Genomic DNA, 11,601 nt, shown 5'->3' with positions numbered 1-11,601 from the left:
ATATTAGTGGCATCCTCTCCTCTCTCCTCTCCTTAATGAAATTTAAATATTTTGTCCAAAGTGAAATTTTTTATTCAAAAAATTAGTAAATAGGTAAATTTATTTGTTTTAAATTATCAGTTCTTATTACAAATGATATAACAAAGCTATTTTATGCTTCTTTTTGTAAAATAACATCAGGTTTGTTAGAGCTTTGAATAATTTAGCATTTTACATATTAGTGGCATCCTCTCCTCTCTACTGTTGTCGACAAATTTAAAAATATTTTTAAATTATCGAGAGCGACAACTGAGAGCCTGCAGCCGTGCAGTTGTCTAAATAATTGTGTCCATAAGAACGAGAAAAGAACGTAAAAAGTGAGAGATGTCGCTTGAAGTCTGTCGCTCAGCACATCAGTCGTCAAAGATCGTTTTTGCAGCAGAAATAAAGAGATGCCCAACTCTCCTGTCACTGGAAATGTGAGTACCGCTCAAGAATGATAGAGAAAGAGATTACGCAATGCGCATGTTTGCTTTCAGTCAGCTGTTCTTGCTGACGTCACGGTTGACTTAATATTCGCCCGCGCTTTTGAAAGTGAATTCGAATTGTGTTTTCAAGTGTTGTATTAATTGTAAAATTTTATATTTTTTAAAATGCGTTGCGCAGTGTTCGGATGCAATAATAATAATGGTGAAAATTGTGCTACGAAATGGAGATTTTTCCATTTCCCTAAAGATAAAACAGTACTAAAACAATGGATTCATTTTTGTCGTCGTACGGACAAAATTAATGTTAAAAATGCATGCATTTGTGAAGTGCACTTCGCGCCAGAAGCCTTCGAAAGAAACTTGCACTTTGAAATGGGTAATTATAGCATTTTGATTACAATAATTTTACTTTTATAACCAAACACTCTTGCAGGTTTAAGCTCGCAGACTACAACTAAGTTGCTACCTAGCGCTTTTCCCACGTTAACCACTGCTCCTGCAGAGGCTAATGAACGGCAGAAAAGGATGGAGTCTCGTTCCAAAAAAGAGATGTTAACAACAATGTTGAAGAATGCCGCCCCTGTTGAAGTAATTCAAGAAGACGAGGTTGGAGAGGCACCTCAAACCGCAGGAGAGGAGGTCATCGATGAGAAAGACGAGAAAATGCTGCATTTGGAAACAGAAATGTTAGTCCTAATTGATATTGATGAAGTATCTTTTCCTTACATAAGTATGTGTATTTCTTATTCTTTTTAGACATAGGCTGAATAGTGTTGTTAGAATTTTGAATAAGTGCAAAAACGAGCAGTTAGCAGAAATTAAACGCCAGAGGATTTCTATTAAAACCTCGGAATTCCACAGAAATAATTGGGGCAAAAACTTAGCTGCATTTTCACCAACGGCAAGGTAAGTGCCCAAATTCTAAAAAGTATGTTGCAAAATATATAAGTATTAAAGCTCATTACACATACATAGATTGAAAAATTAAGGGATGAAAATAAACGGCGGAATTGGAAAGAAAAAGACATATCTAAGTCGATCACGCTATATTCAACGAGCCCGAAAGCGTACAAACTTTTACGGAGAAACAACTTTCCTCTTCCAGGTGTGCACACTCTGCAATGGTGGTCAAAGAAAATTGACGTAGCTCTAGGTGTCATAGAGCCGGTGATGAAACTTTTGAAGGTAGCAACTGAGCTAACACAAGCGCAAAAAATTTGTGTACTCAGTTTTGACGGCATGAAGGTCAGAAGGAGTTACTGTTACGATAGATCCACTGATTCGACATTGCCTCCTGTTAACTACGTTCAGGTTGCAATGATAAGAGGTAATTAAACTCATAAATTTGCAATCAATCAATTTTTTCTAATGTACTTTGTTCTTTTATGTTTGATAAGTAAATGGAAACAGCTTGTGTTCTTCGAATATGACTGCAAAATGACGAAGGAAGTACTATTTAGCATTTTGTCAAGCGTTAAAAAGTGCGGTTACAATATTGTTGCCATTGTAAGCGATTTGGGTGGATCAAATAGAGGCTTATATGTATAATGATCTTGAAATTAATGTGGAAAAACCGTTGTACATTCACTAAACAATTATTTAAATTATGATATACTTTAAATTGTGTTCTTTTTTTTCTATTGCAGGTTTTCACACAACGGAGACAGGATTGTAGTTTTTGCTGATGTCCCCCACTTAATAAAACTACAGAGAAATCATTTTTTGGATAAAGGCTTTACTATCAATGGAAAAATTGTTAGAAAAGACATTATTCTGAAGCTGCTCTCGCTTACGTCCAACGAGCTGTCCATCACGCACAAAATTTCCCAGAAGCATTTGTCTGTAACAGGAACTGAAAGGCAAAAGGTTAAACTAGCCACAAAATTGTTCTCCCACACAATTGCTCAAGCAATAACTCGAGCGGCTAGTTTAGGTCTACTAGATAACGAAAATTGGGAGGAATGCCATCGACTTTTCAAAATTGTAAGTAATATTTAAAATATTAATCAAAATGTTCATTATAATAAATATTAACTTTGTAGACAAATGACTGGTTTGATCTAATGAATGTCAGGGTGCCCAAAGTTGGAGTGAGGGAACGGTTTGGCTTTGAACAAGCAAAATAATGTACTGGAACAGATGAAGGAAATGGTTTCATCAATGAGAGTCATTGGTAAAAATGGGTTGCTTCCATTCCAAAAAGGTAATACTCAAGTTATATATTTATATAAGTTGATTTTCTACAGTTTTTGATTTTACTTATGATTTACAGATATACTCCAAAGCAATAATGTATTGAAATTGCTGCTGGATGACTTAAGACAGCAGTACAAAATTAATTACGTTTTGAACTACCGATTAAACCAGGACGTTTTGGAAAATTTGTTTGGCGTAATCAGGTCAAAAGGCGGTCTTCACGATCACCCTGACAGGCAGGAGTTCAAATATAGGCTGCGTTCCTATATACTTGGTCACAACGAAGGAACGTTCACAGAAGAAGGAAATGTTGAAGTCGACATCACACCAGATTTGGAATGAAATTACTTATCCCTAACCGGTGATTATCAAAATATTAAACGTACATAGTATTATAAACCTAAAACTGCAGAAAACATTCTTATATAAGAATGTATTGAAGACAACAAATGTAAATATGTACTTACATACAAACTAAGTTTTTGCATACTATCCACTGTTTCTTATCCTAATTATAATATTAATCTTAACTAACAATTTATTCCATTTATTTATAGGCATGTATGTATGTTTATTATATTTTTGCAGGTAATATTTTTCAACGTGTGTCAGTTGATCTAAATTCCACTGACCCAATTGAAAAAAATGATGACTTGGAGATTCTCAACGAGGACTTGAGAATTTGGCAATGTACATCTGCCACAAACTCGGTAAACACAACCCCGAAATTTGTGCCAATTCAGAAAATTGTTCGTCTTATACTTGAGTGGATCACCTTTCTGAAGGAGGACTCTCAAAACCAACAGATATGTTGATGGAGCATATGATAGCCTTGCAAGCAGTATTTGACGACGTAAATGGTACTGATTTGCATATATGTATGTACAAATTACGTCCAGAAACACTTAGATTTAAGTAATTTTGTAAATTGTAGTCGAAAGTAAAATAATTGTTTTTCAGAGCGAGAATGTATTTTAGGATTCGTTCCTTAAGGTGGGTTTCCAGCTATCAAGAAAAGCAAAAACTTCATACAAAAAAAACGCTTAAGAAATGATCAAGAAGTTTTTTAGTGTTAAATTAAGCTCTAAAGAATTCTAGTACTAATTTTTAATACATTTTTTTAATAAAGTGCGAATATGGCAAACCTGGTTTTGCGAAGAAACATGAAACCAACAATTGTTGCTTGGAGAAAATTTAAAGTAATCGTTAAATTTGTCCTAAATTGGTTAACATCATTATTATAAATAAACTTTCACTTTGAAATGTTGTATAAAACTTTCCAATCATCAACAACATTCCTTAAATCATGGTAGAGGAGGAGTAAGGTCACTATCAGCTGATGTTAAGTAAACAAAGGCACAGCTGAGAGGTGCCACTGTAGAAACGTCAAGTGTAGTCCGGGGTTGAGTTTCTACTGGAATCCAAGATGGCCGACGTTTAACAAAGATGACCGACTTTTACCCGGAAAATGGTTGTATTGTGTTATTTTCTTAAAATTTATGGAAATGTTGTCCCAAGAATATTGGTTATATATAAAAGTTTAATATATTTTCAAAAGAAAATCGTTTTACTTTAATATATATTCTTAAAGATGAGAACAATATGAGCTAATACATGAAAAATTAAGTTTCTTATTTATGCGTCTTTTTAACTGTGGTAAGTTAATAAATGTTCACCACAGAAAAATGTTACGAACAAATAAGCAACCATGCCGAATAGTGGGGTCCAGATTATACTCATTCACAGCCATATTTACATTTTTGCCATCGTAACGAAGGTTTTCGTAAGGCAATTTTTTTGAGTTTATTTCATGGTTAAATGCTTTACGATGGTTTATTTAGTTATTTGAATCTGGAAGATGTGTGCAAGTTTCCCTTGAGACGATAAATAACAGATCGGGGTAGGATTTTATTCCAATAAAAGTACGGAATAACTAAACATCGCCTCGCTAATACTGCTGTGTAATGGGTCAGGTGCTGTTCCAATTTTATGGTTTAAGAGATGTAAAAGCGATACGCGGCGCTGTGAAGTACTCAAATGTATTTATGAACTTAGTTGGTCGTGAATTCGAGACAAAATTTTAAATTCAAAGTGTAAACACAATGGCTACGACAGACTGCAAACTACATCTGTCAAATATTAAAATACACACGTTCTTATGGGCAGTGTTATTTTGACAGCTGCACGACTACACGACTGCAGGCCGACAGTTGTCGTTCTCGCTAACTTCAATTTGCTCCTATTTTTGCCAACGACAGTAGAGTTGACAGTAGAATGGAAGATAGAAAGAGGAAGTAGAGTGGTGATGCCACTAATATGTAAAATGTAAAATTATTCACAGCTCTAACAAACTTGATGCTATTTTACAAATAAAAGCATAAAATAGCTATATTATAGCTCTATTATATCATTTGTAATAACAAGTGATAATTTAAAGCAAAAATATTTACCTATTTACTTATTTTTTGCATAAAAAATTTCACTTTGAACAAAATATTAAAATTTCATTGAAGTGAAAGGTATTAGTATGGCCACAACGAAATTGTGTACATGCAAAATGGACAACTGCGTTGTTTTGTGTACATGCCGGCCATTGTGTTGTTGTTGCTTCTCAAAATGTACATGTAGTAAGATGAACAACGACGTTTTCAGTTCATTGTCGTGCCGCTGCAGTCTGTCGTAGCCATTGTGTTTACACTTTCAATGACGTGCTTGTGGAAGGTGCACGTCGCATTGCTAGGTAAGCGAAAATTAAACTTTATTTTAAAAGATTTACCATGTAATTTTTATTTTTTTTATTGAATCAGCAAAGAAGCTGGTGTAGAACGTTTGATTATTTGTCTGCTTTAAGCTTAGTACGCAGCTCTCAAGAAACGTAAAAACTTCATATAAAAAAACGCTTAAGAAACGGTCAAGATACTTTCCTGCGACAAACTTACTTGTGCTAGTACGCAGCTCTCAAGAAATCTAGTACTAATTTTTGATACTTTTTTTTTCAGTAAAATGTGAATATGGCAAACCTTGTTTTGCGAAGAAACATCAAATCAACAATTGTTTCTTGAAGGAAATTCGAAGTAATCGTCAAATTCGTCCTAAATTAGTTGAAATCATTATTATGAAGTATATTCCATTTTGAAATGTTGCATAAAACCTACCAATCATAAACAACATTTCTTAAATCTCAATAAAAATATTTATGTTACCATACACATACACACATACATATTACGCACAAAGTTTGTTTTCTTTGTTTATTCTCTCTTGCTCTTCTAATGTAGATCATTCACAATGCGTAACCAGCTGTCAAAATTACTTGAGAAATAATGTATTTTTTTCCTTGAGCAATTACTTGAGAGCTGCATACCAACCTTTAAACGCTAGTCCCAAACCAATGAGCTTTGTGTTTGAGGAAGTAACTTTTTGAAGAGCAAATACTCCGGTGAGCACACTCGGATGTTGTACAAGCTATTGTCAATTGCGGTTAGGACCCCGATACTGCTGGTCAGGTTTATTAAGCTGTTGGGTAGATTTTGAGCAAAATTGAATTTACATACTTTCTAATATGCTAAACACCCACCTTGCAGACCAAAGCGTTACCAGCTGAGCGAATTAATTGACTGGTTTCATCGTGTTAAGGTTGGTACGCAGCTCTCAAGTAATTGCTCAAGAAAAAAATTATATTATTTCTCAAGTAATTTTGACAGGTGGTTACGCATTGTGAATGATCTACATTAGAAGAGCAAGAGAGAATAAACAAAGAAAACAAACTTTGTGCGTAATATGTATGTGTGTATGTGTATGGTAACATAAATATTTTCATTGAGATTTAAGAAATGTTGTTGATGATTGGTAGGTTTTATACAACATTTCAAAATGGAAAATACTTCATAATAATGATTTCAACTAATTTAGGATGAATTTGACGATTACATCGAATTTCCTTCAAGAAACAATTGTTGATTTGATGTTTCTTCGTAAAACCAGGTTTGCCATATTCACATTTTACTGAAAAAAAGTATCAAAAATTAGTACTAGATTTCTTGAGAGCTGCGTTCTAGCACAAGTAAACTTATCGCGGGAAAGTTTCTTGACCGTTTCTCAAGCGTTTTTTTGTATGAAGTTTTTACGTTTCTTAAGAGCTGCGTACTAAGCTTTATGCGCAAAAATCCTATCCTATCTTCTTATTGAAAGCCAAGTTCACAGTATATACAGTAGATAACCTTTTCGTGGTAGCTTTCTGAGGGGTGAATAGCGGCCATCTTGGATTTTCAGAGGTAGCAACGCAGTGCTGTATATATTGAGGCAGTAAATACTTAGCAAATTTATTCTATTAAATAATGAAAATTATAAATATTGTTGCTTAATATAAAAGGAAATAATTTATTAATGACATATATTTACTAATATTTGATTTAAACGCTATAGTGTGTCATGTTTCGCCCATAAAAATATTATTTACTGATAGTAATATATTCTTTATTTAGTGAGTACTTATTAATAAAAAGCAGCCCTGTTTTTAGATTTCTCGGTGGTGAGTTTTCTTCTGAATGTATTTGTTTACAATTGACAGACAAAAAACATAAAACGGTTTGTATTCGTAAGCTTTTGAAATATTATTACCAATAATTTTAATTTAGAAAGAAGATATTTAGGCATTTGAAGCTGAATTTTTAATACATCGTTCTAATTCTCATCCGTATACTATTTTTGATCATTTATTTTTGAATATTTAAGTTTTGCATTTTCCACACCTACCCAGAGGTTTGCAATAAAGCGCGTTACCGTTTTTTAGGTGTTCGGTTCCCCAGTAGGCCTATTTTCACCTTTACAACTTAAAATAAACATATTATAAAAAGTATTTTAAAACGTCGGGTTGTGAATTTTCGCAGCAATAAAAAGGCTCTACAATTTTTAATATAAACTTTATTATTAACACTAATATGCATTCTTATTAAAAACTTCGACATATGTTTCATTTCAAACTCAATTTCCAATTGATGTTTTCCTATAACGGCTAACGAGTTGTCAATTTGTATATGTCAAACGACAAATTACCACCCAGGATTGTATCCCACTGCATGCAAAAATTTGGAAATACTTGAAGCGTGTTTAGATTGCACAAAAAAAACAACTGATTTAACATTAAACAACAACTAATATCCCAATAAAATTGAACAGATATGCAAAGTAATTCAATATAATCATTTAAATAACGTAAACACTTGCATTATTTAATATCTTTTAAAGTCTCGGTCATCAAAATTTAAAATTTATATGTAGTTTAAATGCTAACACAACACCCTGATTACCATGAAAGTAGCAAAAAAAAGTGCAATATAACACCCTAAGATTTTCTGGAGGTGAGTATATGTATGTAAACAAAGAAAAGGTTTATTACTGTATATACTGAGGCCAAGTTCACTGAACTTATCTGTCCTGGACAACCTATTGGTGAGCTACATACGGAACGTATCGATCGCGAATGTATTATCGATGTAGTTCCCTCCGATATACCGTGGTTGAAGAATTTGGGTGTACAATTGACCTCCATGGAAGTACCATGGGAATTGTGACCATATCGTGCTACGCAATATTATGATGCCGAATTGGGAGAGTGGGGGGAATCAGCTCCACCAAAACCGATAGAACATCGGGAAGAACTACGCAAATTATAAACAACACTCATCAAATGAAAGTTGGCAGCGTTGGTGACCAAGCAGCGATTTGAAAAAGAAACATTTGCATCTAGTGAATTATGGCCGATTATGAATGGTGAGGAAGTTGATATTTAAACTAAAAAAAAAAACAAATAAATGTAATTTGGCTAATAATGAACCGATATTAAAAATTAAGGAATTTGAGTTGTATTTTTAATTGGGCCAAACAAGTTATTATCGATTTGAATAATTTCAAAGGGAATATATTTCGAACAATCACTTATTTTTTTAAATACTATGCCAGTATTGCTACTGAGCATGGCAAAATAGTGTTGCGTAAGCTAATTTAAACTTCTTTTTACTACTATATATATATATATACCATGCCTTAAATCGCAAAGAAAATATTTGTGTTACTACACACATACATACATACATATTACGCACAAAGCTTGTTTATTCTCTCTTGCTCTTCTAATGTGGATCATTCACAATGCGTAACCAGCTGTCAAAATTACTTGAAGAAATAATGCATTTTTTTCCTTGTGCAATTACTTCAGAACTGGATACGGACCTTTAATTAAAAACTTGATTGAACATATGTATAGCAAAAAAATTTCATTTCCTTAGAGCTGCATACCAGCACAAGGAAATTTACCGCAGGAAATTTTCTTGACCATTTCTTAAGCGTTTTTTATATGAAGTTTTTACATTTCTTGAGAGCAGGACACTAAACTTAAAGGTTAGCTTCCAGCTCTCAAGTAAATGCTCAAGAAATTATTGGTATTATTTCTTTTGTGTGAAATAGTAGTTAGCAAGAAATTTTGACATTTCATATCGCACCGTGAATGTTAAAAAGTAGAAGAAGAAGATTGTGAAAAGTAATCAAACGGAAAATATATTTGAGCAAGAGTAATTGGTATACAAAAAAGCAAAGCGTTATTCAAGCAGAAGAGATATTTGAGCAAGAGCAATTGGTAAGTTTCCCATTATGTATATTTAAACTTATTCAAAAATATCATGATTAATTATTATTATTTATTTTACAGGTGGTCAGGTAAAAACTAATCTAACAGAATAGAAATTTGAGCAAGAGTTTTTGCTATTATAGGAGACGACGCATTTCCACTGTGTAAACGTATTATAAAGCCTTACAACAGCAAAAACCTTTCCAAAGAGGAACAAATTTTCAATTACCATTTAACAGCCCTATTCTCATGCCCTCACAAAAGTCACCAACCTCACTACAGTGATGTTTCTCACTATAGTGAGGGTTACCTTATTCTGGCGAAAATTCAAAAGCTCAAATGCTCACTATTATCACAAATATCTGTGACGTGTCATCAGTCATCATAATAGAAAACATCTTTGTTTGTTTTGTTTTAAATCAATATTTTACATTTTTCAAAAAATTGAGTGTTATAATTAGCATGGGGGAACTATTATTTGTATATGCGGCAATTGTTGAGGAGAAGGAATCGGGCGGTAGGAGGAAAGTGTTAAAGGGTTTGCGAGACAAAAGCGATCCTTTTAGTATGCAGGACACAACATTTATTAATACATTTCGATTCCCAAAATCGCCATGTAAATTACTTATAAGTGAATTGGTGCCGCATGATGTACAGAACAGAGAACGGCTTCCGTTGAGCGCAAAAATGTTCATGCACGATCAATACCCGAACTATCAGCACATTCGGCTCAAGCGCTCAAAATGAAAACAAAAACACAAAAGAGCAAACTCAACGCCTATGAGCAAACTCAATGGGTATGAGCAAACTCAACGCATATGAATAAACTCACTGTGCTTGAATAAAAACGCCGTCTCCTTAAGCAATTTGCAGCACTTACATACATATGTCTGTTTAAATTTGAAGAATTTTTTGGCAAATATTTTAAAATATTGTTACAGGATTGGCAATATATATGTAAATCCATTCCAAATAGTGCTATCCTCTTTAATAATTTCAGATAATATATTCCAAACATGGCTCCTTCCCTTATGTCGGGCTGACAATGTGTAGGCGTTTGTACGTATTTTTTCTAAAATATCTTCTTGCTCCATATCGACGGGATGACAAATACATACTAAAATATAAGTTGTGTACCAAATTCTTAGTGCAATGCATGTGAAACATAAGCTGATCGCCAACAAAGCATACAAAAACTATATACATACATACCAGAGAACTGCAAAACTCACTTTTTCCTTAAATCAGCTCATACGCAAAAGTTTCTATTCAATTCCAATCACTGAGCGAAAGTGAGCTAAAAATTTCGTAAAGTGAGCGAGCATGAGCTAAATATTTCGTGAAGTGAGCAAACGTGAGCAAAGCATTTCGGACCGAAGGCTCACATTGTACGCGAATGAGCGATTCGGCAACATGAGCTGATTTTTACTCAACGCTGTGTTTCGCTCAGTGATTGGACTTGAATAGAAACTTTTGCGTATGAGCTGATTCAAGGAAAAAATGAGTTTTGCAGTTCTCTGGTACAGAAGTCAAATATACCTTTTGATCTGCGTTTCCTGGCGTGTTTGTATTTTTATGGGCATGGCTCTTACCAAAAATGCGTTGGTAATTGTTATGTGCTCTCTATGAGCCAGCTCTCTGTGTCTAGAGCTCTGCACTTTATTTCGAAATGTTAAGGGCAGTGAAATTTATTTCCCTTCAAGCGCGCAGGATGTTTCAGATACAAAGAAGGGGTAAGATAAATAAATAAAAATAAACATAAATAAATAAATAAATTTTCTCTTAAAGATTTTGCACGAAATTTGGGATCAAGGGCACAATCGGCGCAATCGATTGTACCCATATTGGGATTGTTTCACCCTCAAGCACAGACGCATACATCCATATCTTTATTATCCATTTGTGTTTTTGTTTGTTTATTTTATTAAAACAGCTGTTTGACAGCAAAAAGCTTTTTACCTCATGTGGTGACTTTTTTAAGCTTTTTTCTTATGACAACTCAGTTGAGAGGTTTTTTCAGAATAGGGCTGTAAGTAGAGCAAGACGGTGTATTGAAAACTCGTTTGGAATTTTGAGTGCAAAATGGCTTTGCCTTAGAAAGGTATTATTTTGTCATCCAGATCCGTCACGATCGATTGTTTCAGCATGCAGAAAAGCGTACATAACTTCCTCATCAATAAATGTGGACAAGCTTATAATCCCACTATCTTCTCTGGATTCGAGGGCATCGACGGATTCTGGGAATCAGGAGAATGGGAAACTATACAACAATAAGAAGGCCCTTTAAATGATTTAGGTTCCTACGGGGGAAGA

General features: G+C 33.9%; 1 protein-coding gene, 1 long non-coding RNA gene and 1 pseudogene across 2 annotated transcripts; all 3 read left to right on the top strand.

Moving 5' to 3' along the window:
• The first annotated feature begins 689 nt into the window (after positions 1-689).
• On the top strand, positions 690-1,448 carry LOC126766227 (uncharacterized). The gene is made up of 2 exons (XM_050484124.1): positions 690-1,153; positions 1,224-1,448. Exons 1-2 carry the CDS (start codon positions 993-995, stop codon positions 1,375-1,377), a joined length of 315 nt encoding a protein of 104 aa, XP_050340081.1. The 5' UTR covers positions 690-992; the 3' UTR covers positions 1,378-1,448.
• Positions 1,449-1,516: 68 nt separating this feature from the next.
• LOC126766282 (uncharacterized) lies at positions 1,517-2,572 on the top strand. Its single transcript, XR_007668812.1, has 3 exons — positions 1,517-1,794; positions 1,865-2,450; positions 2,510-2,572. It is a non-coding gene; the product is annotated as an uncharacterized LOC126766282 (long non-coding RNA).
• A 1,723-nt stretch (positions 2,573-4,295) lies between these two features.
• On the top strand, positions 4,296-8,519 carry LOC126766177 (NADH dehydrogenase [ubiquinone] 1 alpha subcomplex subunit 9, mitochondrial-like; annotated as a pseudogene).
• The last annotated feature ends 3,082 nt before the right edge of the window (positions 8,520-11,601 follow it).

The sequence above is a fragment of the Bactrocera neohumeralis genome, unplaced genomic scaffold, assembly GCF_024586455.1.
Source record: "Bactrocera neohumeralis isolate Rockhampton unplaced genomic scaffold, APGP_CSIRO_Bneo_wtdbg2-racon-allhic-juicebox.fasta_v2 cluster11, whole genome shotgun sequence".
Classification (NCBI taxonomy): domain Eukaryota; kingdom Metazoa; phylum Arthropoda; class Insecta; order Diptera; family Tephritidae; genus Bactrocera; species Bactrocera neohumeralis.
Note: the sequence above shows the minus strand (reverse complement) of the source record. Positions and strands in the feature narration are given on the sequence as shown.